Below are 20371 nucleotides of genomic sequence, written 5' to 3' on the forward strand. Positions count from 1 at the left end.
ACAAAGTGATGCCACATTCAGTTCATTTCCAGTTTTCTTATGGAACGTGTTGCATGTTTATAATTCTGCTAAAATGAAGATGAAGCACACTTATTATTTTTAATAAGAACTTTGGCCTGCAACTTAAACATAACATGTCTTTTTGTATTTATTGACCTTAAATGTCGTGTGCTGGGCTAAGAGGCAACATCGAGTTCCTTTGTAACTGCTTTCATTACACGTCTCATTCTTTTAGAGATCCTTTGTCTTAAAAGCTTCACAATACCTGTGCACCTTAAGTTTACAAGATATAGTGTGATATTCATACTGAGTGATATGTATTCTTTAAAATGTTATGCACATTTGGAATTAATTACAACTTTACTGACCTTTTACTGGTCAGCTGACCACTCATAGTCAGGGTTAAATTTGTTGTCACTGATTCATCCGACTACCACAAGTCAAAGTCTTTTGTTACTGCTTTATGTCTGACAAACAGCAACTTCTCTTTTCAAGTCTAACACTTGCTTCGTTTTACTATTTGGTTGTGTATGTAATTAATTTGCAAATATTAGTTGTATTGGTAGTATTTTATAATAATGTCAGACTATAAAGCATTATTAGGTTATCAGTAAGGCATTATCAAGTGCTTAATTCATCATATATATATATATATTATATATATATATCTTTCTATAATATATATATATATATATATATAAGGACAGGCCCCTGCACGGTATGTACCACCGGCAGATAGAGGAGGTGGCTGATATCCAGAAATCCTACCAGTGGCTGGACAAAGCTGGACTGAAAGACAGCACAGAGGCACTAATCATGGCAGCACAAGAACAAGCTCTGAGTACAAGATCCATAGAGGCTGGGGTCTATCACACCAGGCAAGACCCCAGGTGCAGGCTGTGTAAAGATGCCCCAGAGACAATCCAGCACATAACAGCAGGGTGCAAGATGCTAGCAGGCAAGGCATACATGGAACGCCATAACCAAGTGGCCGGCATAGTGTACAGGAACATCTGTGCCGAGTATAACCTGGAAGTCCCGAGGTCAAAATGGGAGATGCCCCCAAGGGTGGTGGAGAATGACCGAGCTAAGATCCTGTGGGACTTCCAGATACAGACGGACAAAATGGTGGTGGCTAACCAACCGGACATAGTGGTGGTAGACAAACAGAAGAAGACGGCCGTAGTGATCGATGTAGCGGTTCCCAATGACAGCAATATCAGGAAGAAGGAACACGAGAAGCTGGAGAAATACCAAGGGCTCAGAGAAGAGCTCGAGAGGATGTGGAGGGTGAAGGTAACGGTGGTCCCCGTGGTAATCGGAGCACTAGGTGCGGTGACTCCCAAGCTAGGCGAGTGGCTCCAGCAGATCCCGGGAATAACATCGGAGATCTCTGTCCAGAAGAGCGCAGTCCTGGGAACAGCTAAGATACTGCGCAGGACCCTCAAGCTCCCAGGCCTCTGGTAGAGGACCCGAGCTTGAAGGATAAACCGCCCGCAGGGGCGTGCTGGGTGTGTTTATATATATATATATATATATATATATATATATATATATATATATATATATATATATATATATACATACATTATATATATATATATGTATGTATATTATACATATATATACCGTGTACATATATAAAACAAGCTGATCTAAAGATAGCCACGACTACCGACAGTAACAAGCAGTACCCTCCATGGAGAAGGAGGCTAGAGGCTAAGATCAAGGTAGCACGGAGGGAGGTTAGCCAACTATTGGAGTTGCAGAAAGGCATGATGAGGAAGGTGCCTAAGAAGTACAGGAAGCTGTCCATACATGAGGCCTTGGAAACTGCCAAGACACTCACAGCCTTGGCCAGCCGCTTGAGGAGGTACACCAGAGCGATAGAAGGCAGGAGAATAAACCACAATAAGAAGAATAGGAACAATAAGAGAACAGCACCACCAAGGCTGGAGACGGAGCAATACTGGAAGAGCATATGGGAGAAGGACTGGCTAGTGGATCTGAGGGCAGACCACAGCGACCTCCCCGAACAGGGTCCAGTAACCATCACAGTGGCAGATATTCACTGTGATATCTCTTCATACTCTTCCAGTATGAAGAGTTAGATGAAGAGTTAGATGAAGAGCTGACATGGTCCATGCCTACTGAAGAAGCATCTTGCATCTTGTTATGTGCTGGATTGTCTCAGGGGCATCTTTACACAGCCTGCACCTGGGGTCTTGCCTGGTGTGATAGACCCCAGCCTCTATGGATCTTGTACTCAGAGCTTGTTCTTGTGCTGCCATGATTAGTGCCTCAGTCCAGCTTTGTCCAGCCACTGGTAGGATTTCTGGATATCAGCCACCTCCTCTATCTGCCGGTGGTACATACCGTGCAGGGGCCTGTCCTTCCATGATGGTTCCTCGTCTCCCTCCTCTTTCTTGGGTTTCTGCTGCCTGAGGTATTCACTGAGCACTCAGTCAGTTGGGGCCATCTTCCCAATGTATTCTTGGATGTTCGTTGTCTCATCCTGGACTGTGGTGCTGACACTCACCAGTCCCCGGCCCCCTTCCTTCCGCTTAGCGTACAGCCTCAGGGTGCTGGACTTGGGGTGAAACCCTCCATGCATGGTAAGGAGCTTTCTTGTCTTTATGTCAGTGGCTTCTATCTCCTCCTTTGGCCAGCCTATTACCCCAGCAGGGTACCTGATCACGGGCAGGGCGTACGTGTTGATGGCCCGGATCTTGTCTTGGGCTTGGAGTTGGCCTTTAGTGTTGTACGCCACATCCCCATTGAGTTGACCCCCAATGAAAAGATACCTTGCATTAATGTCCCCTCATCCTTTTCCCCCCACTCATCTAGGCCAGCTGCAATAGGGCAAGAGACAGGGTACACCCTGGACAGGTCACCAGTCTGTAACAGGACTAACACAGAAAACCACTTACACTCACTTCAGAGTCACTAACATAAATGCATGTTTTTGGATTGTGGGAGGAACCCAGGCAACACGGGGAGAACTCACACACCTCACACAGAAATGCTCCAGTCTGGATTCAAACCCAGGACCTTGTTGCTATGAGTGGATGGCGCCACCACACAGCACCACCTGCTGCCCCTTTTATTAACATGGAGCTTTATCGATGCTGAACAAACCTTTGAGATTTGCTGTTGCCAGCAGAGGGCGTGCTCGTGTTACTTTTCCTGCTTTCTTGAATCCAGCGGTGCACTGAATGTCACAAACGTAAAGAGGAGGTGCAGAGACACGTGACACAGGCTTGCTCAGTTTTAATTAATTAAATTTTTTGTATTGATTAGTTTCTGATTATTTTTGTAAGGCAACCCTAGTAACTTTTAACAGATAACTGCTGATAAAAAGTTACGTTCAAATTGGGAGTTTGAAAATATATTCACTAAAGTTAAACTTACAGGCTTTGAAGGAGTAAAGGTACAACAAATCTCCAAGTGTGAGTTTACAGTTTTAAACCTGTAAAGCCTGAAACATGAAACAACTGCCAAAAATGCATTTTTTAATGGAGTTAATTAAAAATAAATCTATATTCATTTGCAAACATGAGTTTTAATTTGTATCATATTTGCTACGTTGTTGTTTTGGGCAACTTAATTACAGAAAAAAAATTGCTTTGATGATGAAGAAGTCTCACAACTCACAAAATCTCATCTCAAATATGACACACTTGGTGTTACAGGTTTAAGAAAGAATACTAATCCACTTCCTCTTTTAGCAGGTTAGAAGCAGGAAGGACACAAATGAGTTTAGTATGCAGATGTTAATCAGTGGATATCTCAGTGCTTGCTTCTTTCTCAAATGATGACCACTAGTTTACATCGATTATTGTAATTTTGCTTCATTTCACTCTAAAACTGTGAGACTAAACGGGGACTTGTTTGGTAAGGAAACATTTTATGCTTTTATTTAATGAAACTAAAGCTTTCATTTTGTGATTCTTCTTTTAGTGCACTGACAGATACATTTATGTCATTTTCTTTCCTGGTGATTTAGTTTTACTCACAAAAACAAACTCTGTTGTATTATTACTGTTTTTATATTTCACATGTCAGATGTTGTTAACAATGGTTCCTTATGAAAGAATGACAGCTCGTATTGCAAAGAGGAAGTTTGGATTATGAATTTGTTTTAAAGAATAATGAATAATCTCTTCAAAATCCATAATTCAAGTAATTAAATATCTGATGTGTGTTTGTAATTCAGGTTTCAACAAGTTCCTGTGTGTGAACATGGTGACAGTCGACATGTTGCTGATTGTCCTCTTTGTTCCAGGTGAGCTGTTAGTTCAGTCATTCACAGACATGGAGTCATTTTACAATCTGAACTTTATTGACAAACAAAATCTGAAAGGCCAGTGAAGATAGAGTCAACAATTTATTAATTATGACACTGTATTTACAGGTGTTTTGACTGATTGTGCTGATCAAGCAGCACTCTCCATAACTGCACCAAAGAAGCTGGAAGCACTGAGTGGATCTTGTTTGCAAATCCCATGTAGCTTCAGACCCAAAGACAAACAGACATTTATCAACACAAGAAAAACCTTTGGAGTGTGGATTAAAAATGATTCTGATATTACCAAAATCAAAAACAATGTGATCTTCAACAGTAATGGAGCAGTTAGTGTTAGAGTTTGTATTTTTGATTGTCATTTATGCTTAGAAATATTTACTTATATATGCTTAGAGTTTATAATTAGTTGTAGATTGGTAGAGGTTTGATCATACTTAATAGTCTGCAAACTTTGTGTGTATTAGAGAGCACACTGAGGGCACGAGAGTTCGTGCCTTGTCTTATTGTTTTACGGTAGGATTAACGTAGTTGCGTCTGTTCTAGTCTAAGTGCTTTTGTTTATAAATGAACTGCTGGACTTCCTCACGGTGTTATCTAGGATGAGGGGGGGTCTACCCTTTTCCTGACCAAGGATGTTTGCTTGTGTGCTTTTATGACCCTTTGATCAGCAGTACCCCACACACACACACACCACACACACACACACACAGGCAAGGTACTCTTTGTTTGTATGTAGACGTCATATGTTAATGAACCTATGCATATTCATGTAACCTCAATAAAAGGGCAGTGGTACGGGAGAACGGACGAGAGCAACTGGGGTCAAGCGAAGGAACGGCGCTCTGTCCGGTTCTCTCCCGTGCACGAGTAACATGAAGAACTTTGCCTACTTGTGTCTTGCTTTGCAGTGTAATTATATTGTCTTCAACGTTCCAGCGGATGGGTTCAAGCTACAAACCTATCAGTTAGCATCTATCCAATGAGTATTACTGGGAACCTGAGTCAGAGAGACTGCACCACTCTGTTTTCTAATTTAACCACCACATACACAAACAAATACTTCTTCAGAGTAGAGAGTGAAAGATTCAAGGCGACAGCAGACTGTAACCCACTTCAAATAACAGTCAGAGGTAACGAATTCTTGCTTTTTCATAGTTAAAGCAAACAATAATTTTGTAGTTTTGTTCTTGATTGTTAGATTTTTTTTCTCTGTCTCTGTCTTTGATGGTTTTAAGTACTTTGAGACTTTAACAATGTTGTAATCTTTGACTTTCTTTATCAGAGGATATTAACAGGAAGGACAGATAAGTGACTATTTTTCTGCTTCGGTCAGAGCATCATGTGATGCCATGCCCGTAGCAGCTTTGCAACCAAGCAGGCTGGCCTTAGGATACTTTCTTAAAGAGCATGTTCTCCTTCTGAACTTCCTTCTTTTTAACAGCAGTCAGGCTACATGGTTCACTGTAACTGTGCTAAAACCCCCTCATTTCGTTGTGAAATCACTCGTTCACTTGGTAAGGAAACATTTCACTGTTACTCTCTAAAACTAATAATTATTTATTCTTTTACTTAAATGAAAGACGCATTAAGTAATTTTAAATGTAATATGTATTAAATTGTACTTAGTTGTGTTGTTGTTTTAAATGAATGTGTGATTATAGATTCAGAGAGATCACTGCTAAGAAAAAAAAATGTTGTTAAATAGGGGAAGTTCTCTGTGAAACAACTTTGTCGGGGCTGTTTTAAAACTTCATGTGTGGAATGATTAGATAAACAGATGTCTTTGTGTTTGTGTGTTAAAATGCAGGGAAGGAGTTTGTGAACATGGTGACAGTCGGCATGTTATCGGTTCTCCTCTTTGTTTCAGGTGAGCCGTTTGTTCACTTATATTGAAATCATTTAAAATGTGAATTTTATTTGGAAGAAAAATGACCCTACAGCTACTTTTTCCAACTGTTATTGTCCTAACTTGAAATTGAAATTCTTTAATTGGTAATTTCTCTTTGGTTTGTTTACAAAACAAGAATTTAAATGATTACAGAAGAAGAAGTGGCTGAAGCTACAGCTTGTAACACCTACAGCTTAAGAAAAAAGAAAGAAAGTATATTAAATCAACTACACTTTTAATGTCTAATTTAAAAACTGAATCATGACAAAAGAAAAAGAAATAATCAGTAACCCTTTATGTCTAATTCAGCTCTAGATGAGCTCTGTTAAAACCTGTGATTGTGTAATAAACACACAGATACAAAAATCAATGTAATTGAATCATTTAATCAAAGATTATGCTTTACGTCTTGGTGGGACTACAGTACAGTATTAATGTGTGAATAACTTAATCCATAAAATGTATTTACAGGTGCTTTGGCAGACTGTACAAAACAAGCAGCAGTCTCCATAACTGCATCAAAGAAGCTGGAAGCACTGAGTGGATCTTGTTTGCAAATCCCATGTAGCTTCAGACCCAAAGACGAACAGAAATTTATCAGCACAAGAAAAACCTTTGGAGTGTGGATTAAAAATCAATCCCAATTTGGCAGTAATCGAAACAATGTGATCTTCAACAGTAGTGGAGCAGTTAGCATCTATCCAATGAGTATTACTGGGAACCTGAGTCAGAGTGACTGCACCACTCTGTTTTCTAATTTAACCACAAACTACACAGACACATACTTCTTCAGAGTAGAGAGAGAAACATTCAAGGTGACAGCTTCTTGTGATCCTCTTCAAATAACAGTCAGAGGTGAGTTATTTTTAATACTTTCATAATAAAATGACAACAATGGTCTCACACATTACAGACAAAGTTGTCTCTATTCTTTTGTGTGCCTTTCACAGACTAACTTTGATATTGGTCTTAGGATATAGCTAATAGAGGGGTATCTCACGCTCGCAGTGCTTATTTGTGTGATTGTCCCGACTTACAGTTTATTTCTTTACTGTACAGAAGCCTTCCAGAAAAGTCAGGATGTACAATGTAAATAAAAACAAAATGAAGTGTTTTTCAAATCATTTACCATCTCAGTTCATTTCCGTTCAGGTCAAAAATATCATACAAACGATTAAAACTAAGAACTTTGATTGTTTTTTGTGTGTCAGGCTCTCGTTTATGTTATAACAAGACTAACAGATCACTGTTTCATGATGTACTACTATTGATTTCATTGTGTACACGTCTGTACTACAGACAGGCCAGTTTAGCACCTGGACTCTTATACCAAACATAAAAAGCCAGATAGATGCAGTTTTTCACTATTTTCAAAAACATTTTTACTTTTGATCAGTCAGATTAAAACCAGTTTTCATCTTTGTCTCACTTCCTGTTAAATAAGTTCACACAGAGGAAGCGTCAATGTTTGTTTTCATGTTTTCATTTTCATTGTAGAGTTTTAACTTCAATATGTGCATCTAGTCGTACCAGTGGTTTTCAAAAGTGTCCCTGAGCTCATGAAATGAGTCTCTTGGTAAACATCAAATACAATCCAAATTTTGACTTCATTTATTTGTATAAAAACTGTGTTTAATGCAAAACCACAGATTCTCCTTGGAGGCCCAATATTACAATCCCAGGTGATCTGAAGGAGAAGGAGTCTGTCACTATAACCTGCTCAGCTCTCACTCCCTGTCCACACTCCCCTCCTCAACTCACCTGGAATCTCCAACAAGACTCTCACAACAAAATAGAGGAAAACACAGATGGAAGCTTTACAACTAAAATCCAGCAGAACATCACTCTGTCAGACACACATGATGGAAAGAAGATCAGCTGCTCTGCCAGATATCCTGTGAACCAAGGAAAAGACACCAAGACAGCAGAGACAGAAGAGACTCTCAGTGTTTCATGTAAGACAATCAGAGTTTGTTGTTGAACTGAATCCTTCAGGACACCATGGTATATGGGATATCACTTTCTCTCTTTTATTTCTCCAGATGCTCCTAAAGACACCTCAGCATCCATCAGTCCATCAGGTTTGGTGTCAGCAGGCAGCTGGGTGAAGCTGACCTGCTCCAGCAGAGCCAAACCTCCAGTCAGCAGCTTCACCTGGTTCAAGAAGAGCAGAGATGGAGCTGTGAAAGTATCTGAAGGAGAGATTTACAGCTTCAGTGTAACAGATGGAGGAGTTTATTACTGTGTGGCCACTAATGATCTGGGTAATCAGACATCAGCAGAGCTTCATTTGACTGAAGGTAACGTTACTCAGCAGATTTTTTTTTCATTTCAAAATGTTTTTGACTGGATCCAACAAATGAAGTGTTAAAAGCATTTTTTTTCCCATTATTCTATTTTTTGTAATATATGTCAGAAGAAAGCAGAAAGAGAGGTGTGTTTTATGTGAGATTGAATTGTGTTTTATGAACTTCTAAGATTTTACTTCATCCTTCATCAAGACTAAGACCTGAACCTGTGGTTGTTCAGTCTTATTTGTTAAAGTTATGGTTTTCTTGGATCTTGTTTCACCTTAAACGGTTTTATTTACTGTTAAATGTTCATTCTGTCACATATTGTTTTAATCACTCTAAAATCTTGTTGCATTAAAGGTGGAAACCAGGTTGGTGTCTACACTATAGTGAAGACTGTGTTAATCATAATGCTCGTGAGCACACTGATGGTTTTTGTTTGGTGAGACAAATGTTTCTGTGACACACTTATGTGAAAAAAGAAACAAACTCATCTGTAGTAAAATAAAATATTTTTTTTTCCTTCAGCTGGTTCAGATCAAGACTCTCCAACAATCCAGAAACTGAAAGCTGTCAGATGAGCAGAGTCACATCACAACACATCAACTGAAGTTTCTTCAGGAGGACAAAATCCACCTGAAAATATCAGTAAATTCACTGCAGTGGTGTTCAACAGTTTTGCTTTTTGTGTAGAGATGGTGTTGCAGGAATGGAGACATTTTCTTTGTGGACAAGTTCATGCCGGTCCTCAACTGGACTGAAATTTTTTAATAGGACCTGCTTCACTCTAAGGTCAAGCATTTTATCCATGAACACTGATCTAACCCTACACTTATGTAAGACTGCTGCAGCATGATGCTTGGACAATCCTGGCAGTTTCCACTCTGTTACAGTTTCAGCTGTTTTCCTAACATTAGTGTTAGATTCAGAATCAGACTTTATTTGGCCAAGTTTGTGCACACAAACAAAAAACAAGGAGCAAGTTACACAAAGTATTAAGAAACTATACAAAGTATTGGTACCAAACTGAGTGATGTAATATGCATATGTGTTATGACCTGAATGATGTAAGAGTGGGTCATTTCACAGTGTTCATCAGAGTGACACCTGGGGGAGGAAACTGTCTCCGTGGGTTTTGTAAACAGTGGTTTGTAGCGCCTGCCTGAAGGCTGCAGTTTGAACAGTTATTTCTGGGATGTGAGGCCCTTGTGGATCTTTGCCAAAACAATTACAAATATTTGAATGCCCCGAGGTGCTCAGGCTGAGGTGGGGGAATATCAGTGATTTACAAGTGCAAATTAAGTTGTCATCCATTTACTCTGAGCTCATATCATCCCTTCAAATCTAAGTATGAAAATCTATTTTGTTGTATTATTATCCACCAACCTCCTAAGTCCTGCGATGACTTCTTGAATTAATTCTCTCATCTATTTTCATATATTGCCAAATCTGACCAATTCCCTTTGGTCAGTAATTTTGATTTAAACACTGATGATAGTGCAGCATGGTAATGGTCCCACACATAAAAGCGAGCACCCCTGGATCATGTTTTTACTCTCATCTTATCCATAACCTCCCTGCATATGTTGTCACGGTCCTGGGCCATTGACCCAGTGTTTATTGTTGTCTGTGCCTCCCTTATGTTTGGTCTCTGTGTGTCTTAGTTGCTCTGTCTCCCCTGTCAGCTGTATCCCCTAGTCAAGTCCGCGTCTCAGTGTTACGTTTCCTGTTTTACTTTGAAAGTCTGTGTCCTTGGTGAATGTATTGAGTTTTGCTTCCCTTTGGTCTTGTCATGTCAAGCCCTGTGTTTTTCTGCCTCATGCTGTGTGTTTCCTTGTGTGCCTCTTGGTGAAGTTTAGGTTTTATTCTCCAGTTTACTTTAGTCCTGTATGATTTCTGTGTGTCAGCAATAAAGCTGCATTTTGAGTTATTCCCATGTGTTGAGATTTCTGCATTTTGGGTCCTCATCCTGTCTGCACACAGCCGAATCATGACATATGTCTGATCTACTGGCCACACATCTGTATTTTTTGACAGAGTTTTTCACTTACTGTTGTTCCCAGGAACAAACTGTTCAGTCTTGTATCTTTAAGGAGAATTCAAGAGCTGTATCAACACATCATTTTTTAGATGTCAGTGATTCACTTCATGGGTCTAATAGTCTATGTTAATCATCTATATTAAGTTTTAATATAGATGAGTAATGAAATTTGTAGGATTCTTCTCTGTCTCAAGCTGACTTTACAGAATGAAATTCTCTAAATGATCTTATTGTGTCTCCATGTAATCTTTAAAGCAATTGTTGCCGAGTTTTCTGTTGTATAAATGTTCTAAATGTACTCTGTGATCATGGCAGGTAGATGCCTTCTCTCTGTAAATATTCTAGACTTACAATCCCTCTGTGTCAGAGGGCATGCAGACTGTGGTCATGCTGTCTGTACTGTTGTTGATTTCTTTGCAAAGGTAAATAAACTGGTAAAGAGTTTCAGAGTTGATTACTAATCAGTTTTTTTTTAGTATTAATTAGTACTTGAATATTAATTTTTACGATGACCCTAACAGCTTGTAATAGATAACTCCTGAACAGTGGCGGTCCTAGCCTGTTTGGTGCCCTGGACACACATAAAATATATTAAGGATTGTACATTAATATAAAACTGTTGTCGGAACCATACTGAATTTCACCAGAGAAACACACACACACATATATGAAGAGAGAGAGAGAGAGAGAGTATGCATAGTATGCAAACAGCTACTAAACAGCCATCATAATTTGTCATACAATGAGAACAGGACAGATCATCAATTGATAATGACTAATTAATATTGTGCTGAACACAGTCCAAAAGATTCAGTAAGCGACATCAGTGTCTACTGTTTACTATCATAGCCAAGTGACACTTCACTATCCCTACTAGTCGATGTTATGATGTTATTATCTCTGTTGTGGTCAGTGCGATCCTCTATGCTGTTGCATGCTGGGGCAGCAGGTTGAGGGTCACAGATGACAACAGACTAAATAAACTGATCCACAAGGCCAGTAATGTTGTGGGGATGGAGCTGGACTCCGTTAGGGTGGTGTCTGAGAGGCAGATGTTGTCCAAGATAAAGACAATGTTGGATAACACCTCCCACCCACTCCATGACATGCTGGCTAGTCACAGGAACACGTTCAGTGAGAGACTGAGATTACCGAAAAGCACCACTGGCCGACACAGGAAATCATTCCTGCTCGTGACCATCTCCCTGCACACCTCCTCCATCTAACACACTGTAAACACTGCTATAGTTACAGCCATTTTACACACGCTCTTCTCTACTCTGGAATATTCTTGTCAACTTTCTTGATATTTATTTATAATCCCCTCTGTTTATCATTGATATTTTTAATTTAGTGGTCTGTGTGTATTAGTGCTATTTCTTAAATGTGCAAAATCTGTAACATAATGTATTGTTTGGAGTTTAGTCTGTTACTGTTACTATTTTTACCATTTCTTCTTGGAGCAACTGTAACCCACATAATTTCCTTAGGGATTAATAAAGTATTCTGATTCTGATTGTTTCAGGATGACCTGCCATTATCCAATGACACATCTGCTTACCTGCATCTTTTGCTCGTTTCTCTCCTCTTCTTTTCTCTTTTTTCTAAACTGAGGACCTGATGGCTTTGAACTTTTCTTGTCCATCTTCCATTGGTTTTAATTTTGCACTCCAGTATGAACACCCATCCCCCAACTCAGGATCACCACAACATAACCTAATAGACCTACACCTTAGTTCACAGATTTGCTTTGTCTAAGGTTTATTTCTGGGATTTCAAATCAAGAATACATAATGGGCTTGGATTTACAACATTATGAATGAAATTTGCTCTATTTGCAAGCAGCAGGTCTCTCCTCCACTGTCGACAGGTTGTGTGTGACTTTAAATCATCAAACTGTAAATTATAAATTTTAAATTGTTATTGATCCCTTCACTCCGAGTCCTAAAGTGTATATTTATTTTCTTACTCTTCTTATATTTGTTATTCGTTTACTTGCACTGCTGTAACTGGAGCCTCGTCGTCTCGTCTCTCTACATACTGGACTGTTGTCAGGGGTGAAATCTCTAACAACTGTATAGCGGAGATGACAATGAAGTTTACTTTGACTTCAGCACAGCAGCAAGCAGGCGCACTTTTCGCATACAGAATTTCGAAAAAACATCGGTGCAAATTATAAGTCTGTATAATGATGTCTGGTGTTTTCGTGTTTGTTGGTTTGTTTTTATTTTGTTTTATTTTGCGAGTTGGTTATTAGATGCTGCTCCAGCCAGCCAGAGAATCCCCCGCCGCCCCGCCCTCTCCTCTGTGCCGCAAGCAGCAGGCGCACCTCGCAAACGGAGGGCGCCCTTACTCCCAGCAAATGGGCGATAGAAAACCGTCGTCTATGCCATTCCCAATATGCGCTGGCTGATGTCGGGGCAGCATGAGTACGAGCAATTTTTTTTTTTTTTTTGCCAATGCCCCTGATGCCGCCCCCACCACGATGCCGCCCCGGGCAACTGCTCGTGTCGCCCGTATCAAAAACCGCTACTGCTCCTGATGATAAGTGACGTTCATATTGGGATTTTTAGTTTGCAGGCTCTGAAGGAGTGACGTTAAAAAAATCTTTTAGGTTGTGAATGTGAGTTCAGAGTGGACGTTAAAAATAGATTGACATGTCATATCCCCTGTTTCAGCTTTTAAGCAGGAAGGACACAGTTGATTGTATCGTGTGGTTTAGTCAGTGGGTATGTTAGTGCTTGCTTCTTTCTCAAATGATGACCACTAGTTTACAGGGTTTATTGTAATTTTGCTTCATTTCACTCTAAAACTGTGAGACTAAACGGGGACTTGTTTGGTAAGGAAACATTTTATGCTTTTATTTAACGAAACTGAAGTTTTTATTTTGTGATTGTTCTTTTAGTGCACTGACAGACACATTTATGTCATTTTATTTCCTGGTGATTTAGTTTCACTCATTTCATATGTCAGATGTTGTTAATAATGGTTCCTTATGATGACAGCTCGTATTGCACAGAGGAAGTTTGGATTAAGAATTTGTTTTAAAGAAATATGAATAATCTCTTCAAAATCCATAATTCAAGTGATTAAATGTCTGATTTGTGTTTTTAATTCAGGGTTTCAACAACAGCATCAACAAGTTCCTGTGTGTGAACATGGTGACAGTCAACATGTTGCTGATTGTCCTCTTTGTTCCAGGTGAGCTGTTAGTTCAGTCATTCACAGACACGGAGTCATTTTACAATCTGAACTTTATTGACAAACAAAATCTGAAAGGCCAGTGAAGATAGAGTCAACAATTTATTAATTATGACACTGTATTTACAGGTGTTTTGGCTGATTGTGCTGATCAACCAGCACTCTTCATAAATGCACCAAAGAAACTGGAAGCACTGAGTGGATCTTGTTTGCAAATCCCATGTAGCTTCAGACCCAAAGACGAACAGAAATTTATCAGCACAAGTGAAACTTTTGGAGTGTGGATTAAAAACAATTCTGATATTAACAAAAACAAAAACAATGTGATCTTCAACAGTAGTGGAGCAGTTAGCACCTATCCAATGAGTATTACTGGGAACCTGAGTCAGAGAGACTGCACCACTCTGTTTTCTACTTTAACCACCACATACACAGACACATACTTCTTCAGAGTAGACAGTGAACCATTCAAGGCGACAGCTCAGTGTGATCCTCTTCAAATAACAGTCAGAGGTGAGTGATTTTTAAAATAAATGAATGTTTAATAACAAAATGACAATAAAACACATTCAAATAGATTTCTGTATTCTAAAATATAATTTTTTCAGCCTAAAAGTTTCAATACAGTCACAGTGATTTTCCTGATTTACATTTTATTTCTTAACTGTACAGGATTCTTTCTGAAGCAGTCAATATATATATCAATATACTGTTTTTATTGTGTCATAACATTTTGAAAACAGTTTCAGAGTGTGACAGGTCTGTACAGAACACAGTATCGTTTAAAGCCAGTTCTAATCTCCGTCTCACTTCATGTAAAATAATTTCAACTAGACGAAGCAAGAATGGACTTTTAACTTCCATTTCTGCATCCAGCTCTACTGATGGCTTTCAGAAGTGTTCCTGAGCTCACGCACTGATTCTTTTGACAGAACTGTGTGTGTTCAGTGCAGTTTGACCTGAGGCCATGAAGATCACAGTCATTCAGTAATGATTTTGGGATTTTTACAACTTCTGCCAATTTGGTTTAAACTGTCCATTCCCTTAACATATTTACTACTGACAGGCTTCACTCCTTTTATGTCCATGCATGTTAACCCTATAATGCCCTTTGTATCATAACCTCTATCTCATCAACATGATCAATATTTGCCATAATTTCAAAATGTTATGGACAAAACTGTTTTTTAAAAAAAATGAACATTGTTTTTAACAAACAGTTGCCACGTATCTTATGCAATACAAAAAAATATAATAAATATTTAATAAAAAATATATCATGATATAGCAAACAAAATGTGGATTTTGTTATAAGGGTTTATAAACATCTCATTTCTAAAAAATCTGAATTTTCTGGCTATTTTTTGATGGGTTGGTCTTACAGGGTTAATAATAACAATTATTTGTAAGATATGAAAAGATGACAAAACAAATATCTTAATGAGATAAAAAGTAATCTGAAATCAAAATAAATTGAATAAAGTAAAATAGAAATGATAATACACATCATAAAAATATTTGAAAATCAAAACAAAAACCATGCACCAGCAAACATGTGACAGTGGAGTGGTTCATAATCACCGTGTAAAGTGTAGTGTGCAGTGCAATGCAGTACACTGGATTAGAGTGTGTTAAGTGTAGAGTTTAAATAAATTGATAACAGAACAAATGATTCTACATTAGAAAGATATAGTGTATTATATACTGTATTTATTTGTATGTATTTGCAACATCTTCGAAACCACAGATTCTCCTTGGAGGCCCAATATTACAATCCCAGGTGATCTGAAGGAGAAGGAGTCTGTCACTATAACCTGCTCAGCTCTCACTCCCTGTCCACACTCCCCTCCTCAACTCACCTGGAATCTCCAACAAGACTCTCACAACAAAATAGAGGAAAACACAGATGGAAGCTTTACAACTAAAATCCAGCAGAACATCACTCTGTCAGACACACATGATGGAAAGAAGATCAGCTGCTCTGCCAGATATCCTGTGAACCAAGGAAACGACACCAAGACAGCAGAGACAGAAGAGACTCTCAGTGTTTCATGTAAGACAATCAGAGTTTGTTGTTGAACTGGATCCTATAGGACAACATGATTTGTGTGATATGTCTTTGTTTGTTTGTTTCTCCAGATGCTCCTAAAGACACCTCAGCATCCATCAGTCCATCAGGTTTGGTGTCAGCAGGCAGCTGGGTGAAGCTGACCTGCTCCAGCAGAGCCAAACCTCCAGTCAGCAACTTCACCTGGTTCAAGAAGAGCAGAGATGGAGCTGTGAAAGTATCTGAAGGAGAGATTTACAGCTTCAATGTAACAGATGGAGGAGTTTATTACTGTGTGGCCACTAATGATCTGGGTAATCAGACATCAGCAGAGCTTCATCCAACAGGTAAATGCAGACAGCAGCACAAGAATCAATCATTTATTAATATTAATAAACTGTATGCACAATTGTGATTAACAGGTTTGAATTTATTGCAGAAAGTTTGGTGAGAATAATGGGAACACATCCATATTTACAGAAATGAAAGCACTGTCAACAGGATCCAAGAGCTTTAAGTCATCCTCAGAAAATTCAAGCCCAAATAGAAGAAACAGAAGTGCCCATAATACATTAGTATCAACTGCTTGCTTGTCTTCTTCTGGTCAGATTCATTGCCCTAATGCACAGAATGCTTTATTGTCTATTGAACTGAATGAAGTGACTTGATATCAATTAGGCCACGCAGAGGATGAAGTAAGGAGAACTGCTTTGCTGACTCATTCTTAAATAGACCAGCAAACAATCCAGCTTCCATTCATTTTCCATTGAGCATTTATTCCATATTTCAGTCATCCATCCACTTTGCAGTCAAGCGCAAGCACATGCAAGCTACTTGAGGGCAATCTAAAGAAGGCAAGGCATTTGACATGCACAAACGAACACAGTCAGCAAAAGAAATACAGTCTATTAAATCTATCATTCATTAAAACCTCCCACATGAACCCAAATCCCTGGAATAGACATACAACACCATGCAGACACAACCTTATCACCACAAAGTTTGTGGCCCCAACATTGAATATGATGCTGTTTTAAATAAGACATGAAATTATTGATTGAGATCATTAAGTTAATAGGAAAGCTTTCTTTCTCTTAACATTTGATTGAATGTAAATAGATTAAACCATTCACAGCAACTTGAACATTTAAGTTACCTTCAGATAAGCCTGAACACTCAGTGACAAACATGATATTTATCAAAGTGCATTTGTCACTAACCTTTTTATATCTGCAGGAACACATCAGCCTTTATCATGGTCTGCTGTAGGAGGGATCACTGGGATCATCGTACTCATCTGTATGGTTTTTGTGTTTTGGTAAGACTCTAAGATCAACGTCCAGTCCAGATTTATTCCATCCGTGGAATATCGAATTTTGTCTCACTTTTCTTTATCTTCTGATATTGCTTGAAACTGTCAATGGTTTCATTTTGACTGAACTTTTAACTAAAACCAGTGGAAGTGTTGAGGTATATCTTTAAGTTTATAGCTTCAGTATTTCAGTTTTTGTATCACTGGGAAAACAAAGCTACAGATGTGAAGTTTCTTCAGATTGTATCATAAGATGCTGAAATATTCCACAAAATAGAAATATTTTTTCATGCAAATGATGATAGGATGCATTTTATCGTTCCTGTGTGTCTGAAGTTCCCTTTGTGAGTTTCTAAGTTATGTAATTAATTAATTGCACAAGATTCATAAACATATTTTGAAGAGTGTAAACACGTAACCATTTATTTTGCAATGAATGTGTTGCTGTGATGGATTCTGGACTGACCTGTTCAATTAAACTGGTAGGAAATGTTTCAGGTAGATTGCTGAAGACATCATTATTATTATTATTATTATTATTATTATTATTATTATTATTATTTCTGATGATTACATCTCTGTAACTTCTAGGCGACTAAAATCAACACGTCAAGCTTCACATCAGGCACAGGTAGGAAACTGACTCTGATGATTGTAGTTTTTACATGTGCACTCATAAAATGAAGGCTTAGCGTGACTGTGCTCAAAAACAGATTTTAGATGTTAGTATCACCTTATTGTATCCTCAAGCTCTTCATAGCATTTCAAGTTTGGTGCGTTTTATTTCACAGAGTTTGTGTCAAGAAAATGAGGACGGCCATTATGAAGAGATTTTCTTCTCCAACCAGAGACCTTCTTTAGACTGAATGTAGACAGCAAGTAGGCAACAGTGTAACACAGACAGGTAATCGGGGTGCTTCAGTACCTATGTAATTAGCAGGCTGCACATCTGGAAAGGCACCATCACTGCTGATGCATATTACAGCAAGATGAATCACATAATGTATTTATTACACCTGACTGAACTCATAGTAGAAGAATCTGGGTGATGCACTGGTCTGCCTGCAGTCCAGACCTTTAACCACCTGGAAACATTTGGCACATTTTGGAACCAAAAATATGACAAACTGAACACTGTTGAACCCTATGACACAAGAAAGGGACAACATTCTTTTCCAAAAAGTTTCACAAATGCTCTCCTCTGTTCCCCGAGTTTTACTGACTGCTGTTAAAAGAACAGGAAATGCTGAATGTGTCTGTTTTTTGGGGGGAACAATCAAACTCAGTATGACCTTTTTTTCTGTCTCTGTAAATAGTATATTTCCTCTCTTTAACCATTTGATATGTGTTCTATGTTCTGCTGTGAATAAAATATAAACTTATGAGATTTTGTTATGCCCCAGTCTAGGGGTACAGGAACGTAACATAAGAGTTAAAAAAAAGAAGTGACCCCGCCCTGGGCCCCAAAGCCATACAGAGAAAAAACACTTTCTTAGTGAACAGTGGTTTATTGTGCCTAAACTGAAGCGTGACTTCCGGGGTGAACAAAGGGCAAAATAACAAACAAAACCAGCTTAATCAGTCAAGGAGGTGCTACCTGAACCCTACGTGATGAAAAGAACAAACAAAAGACAAATGCTACGCCTAACTCCCTAAATGAATAAACAGAAGGAAATAATACAGAAAACAACAAGGCAGCTCACCACTTCGGCTTCAGTGACTATTTACAAGTGAAGGCTAATTTACACACTATATTCAAAGCTCTGTAAGTCACGAGAATCACAAATATCACAGAGTTTGGAGGCCAGGGTCAGGTCTGCTGCTGCTGTTAGTGGCTGCCCCTGGACAACTGCTAGTGAGGGATTTTGAAAGCAACCACATGATCAGGGGACCAATCGGCAGCCGTCAGCTTATCCAATCAGGGACCTGCAGAGACTTAAAGACACAGACAGAACAAGAAACGGCTACCAAGACACATTATGGCCAGGGCCGTAACAGATTTGCAAATCATTTAATTCTGTTTTCAATTTACATCTTACAGCATCCCCAGAGTTTTTTTTTAGAACTGGGTTTGTAGAAAATTGCTACATTGTATAAATTGCACCCATGAATTTAGATTATTATATATTGTTTCAAAAAGATCCTGACTTCAGTACCATATTTGTTATAGTTTACTTTTATTTATTATTGCATATCTGTAGATGTTGTCAATAAGACACTGACAAATCCTAGCAAACTGTAGCTGAAGCAAAGGTAGTTTTAGGAACTGAAATGCTCACTTTTATATGAAAACATGATTTACATGAAAAACACTTACCGTATAAAAGAAAAAAAAATGGAACATAGACTGACATGTAACATATAACAACTTATGTAATGTAGAGTTAAATATACGAGTGGCAGAAGGTGCACTCTGATGCAGAATGTCAATCTGGACCTTGTTTAGACTGAGTGCAGGACAGCACGCAGCAGCAGGATGTATGTGATGTTTTAACAGTTCAAAATGTGCAAGGCTAAAAAAAGCCAGTGCAGAAGAAATGAGTGTAGACATGTATTGCACAAATGTTGTACAGAGAAATGTTGTGTTGTAGTTCATTTCAGGTAACCTGATAAGAATCAGGATGTTTGTGTCCGATCCATATATAGTTAGATAATGGCAGTGAACTAAAAAAACAAAACAAAAAACCCCTCTTTTAAATGAGGCATTAAAGTGATGTCACACTAGCAGTTTACTTCCTGTGAAATATTTTTGTTGTGTGCTTCCTATCTGTGTGTATTTTTCTTATGGAACATATTACATGTTTTAAATTCTGCTAAAATGAAGATGAAGCACACTTGTTATTTTTAATAACAAGCTTTGCACGTAATTGAAACATAAATTCTCTTTTTGTATTTATTGACCTAAAATGTTGTGTGTTGGGCTGAGAGGCAACAGTAGTGACAACTTCACAATACTTGTGCATCCAAAGCTTACAGATACAATGTGATACTCGTACTGAGTGTTGTGTATTCTTTAAAATGTTATGCACATTTCGAATAGCCAACGTTAATAAAAAAGTGCTTGGGCTTGAGTAATTGCAGACTTAAGACCTTTCTGACTTCCTCTATCACAGGACAGTATTATTCTTGCATTTTTTTTAATTAGCCCATAATTTCATGTCTATAGCATCTTTGCAACTAAAACTAATTGACCTAAAGCACCTGTACTACATATTCTCCCTGCATCTTGTGGTGGTGTAGCTTGTAAATATTGACTGCTGATACATGATATTCATACTTGAAGTT

The 20371-nt window shown here is 38.4% G+C and overlaps 2 protein-coding genes across 3 annotated transcripts; both read left to right on the forward strand.

Annotated features, from left to right (window-relative positions):
• The first annotated feature begins 5187 nt into the window (after window positions 1-5187).
• On the forward strand, window positions 5188-10977 carry LOC121813301 (B-cell receptor CD22-like). 2 transcript variants are annotated; one of them, XM_042216991.1, is made up of 8 exons: window positions 5188-5436; window positions 5748-5820; window positions 6114-6173; window positions 6666-7049; window positions 7844-8149; window positions 8237-8494; window positions 8846-8927; window positions 9014-10977. In XM_042216991.1, exons 2-8 carry the CDS (start codon window positions 5760-5762, stop codon window positions 9093-9095), a joined length of 1233 nt encoding a protein of 410 aa, XP_042072925.1. In that variant the 5' UTR covers window positions 5188-5436; window positions 5748-5759; the 3' UTR covers window positions 9096-10977. The 2 variants fall into 2 exon arrangements, with proteins under 2 accessions (XP_042072925.1, XP_042072926.1); XM_042216992.1 differs by lacking the exon at window positions 8846-8927 and having other exon boundaries at window positions 5190-5436.
• A 2675-nt stretch (window positions 10978-13652) lies between these two features.
• On the forward strand, window positions 13653-17111 carry LOC121813300 (myelin-associated glycoprotein-like). Its single transcript, XM_042216990.1, has 5 exons — window positions 13653-13727; window positions 13857-14240; window positions 15475-15780; window positions 15867-16121; window positions 17011-17111. The coding sequence occupies exons 1-5, from the start codon at window positions 13685-13687 to the stop codon at window positions 17094-17096; spliced, it is 1074 nt and encodes a 357-aa protein (XP_042072924.1). The 5' UTR covers window positions 13653-13684; the 3' UTR covers window positions 17097-17111.
• Window positions 17112-20371: the final 3260 nt, after the last annotated feature.

Source organism: Haplochromis burtoni, unplaced genomic scaffold (assembly GCF_018398535.1).
Source record: "Haplochromis burtoni strain Fernald_Lab_line unplaced genomic scaffold, NCSU_Asbu1 Contig_1441, whole genome shotgun sequence".
Classification (NCBI taxonomy): domain Eukaryota; kingdom Metazoa; phylum Chordata; class Actinopteri; order Cichliformes; family Cichlidae; genus Haplochromis; species Haplochromis burtoni.

Coding starts and splice junctions, on each gene's coding strand:
- LOC121813301 (XM_042216991.1), top strand. CDS start 5,760: ATGGTTCACTGTAACTGTGCTAAAACCCCCTCATTTCGTTGTGAAATC. Junction 5,821..6,113: donor TGAAATCACTCGTTCACTTG/GTAAGGAAACAT, acceptor GTTAAAATGCAG/GGAAGGAGTTTGTGAACATG. Junction 8,495..8,845: donor AGAGCTTCATTTGACTGAAG/GTAACGTTACTC, acceptor GTTGCATTAAAG/GTGGAAACCAGGTTGGTGTC.
- LOC121813300 (XM_042216990.1), top strand. CDS start 13,685: ATGGTGACAGTCAACATGTTGCTGATTGTCCTCTTTGTTCCAG. Junction 14,241..15,474: donor TCTTCAAATAACAGTCAGAG/GTGAGTGATTTT, acceptor TCGAAACCACAG/ATTCTCCTTGGAGGCCCAAT. Junction 15,781..15,866: donor AGAGACTCTCAGTGTTTCAT/GTAAGACAATCA, acceptor TTGTTTCTCCAG/ATGCTCCTAAAGACACCTCA.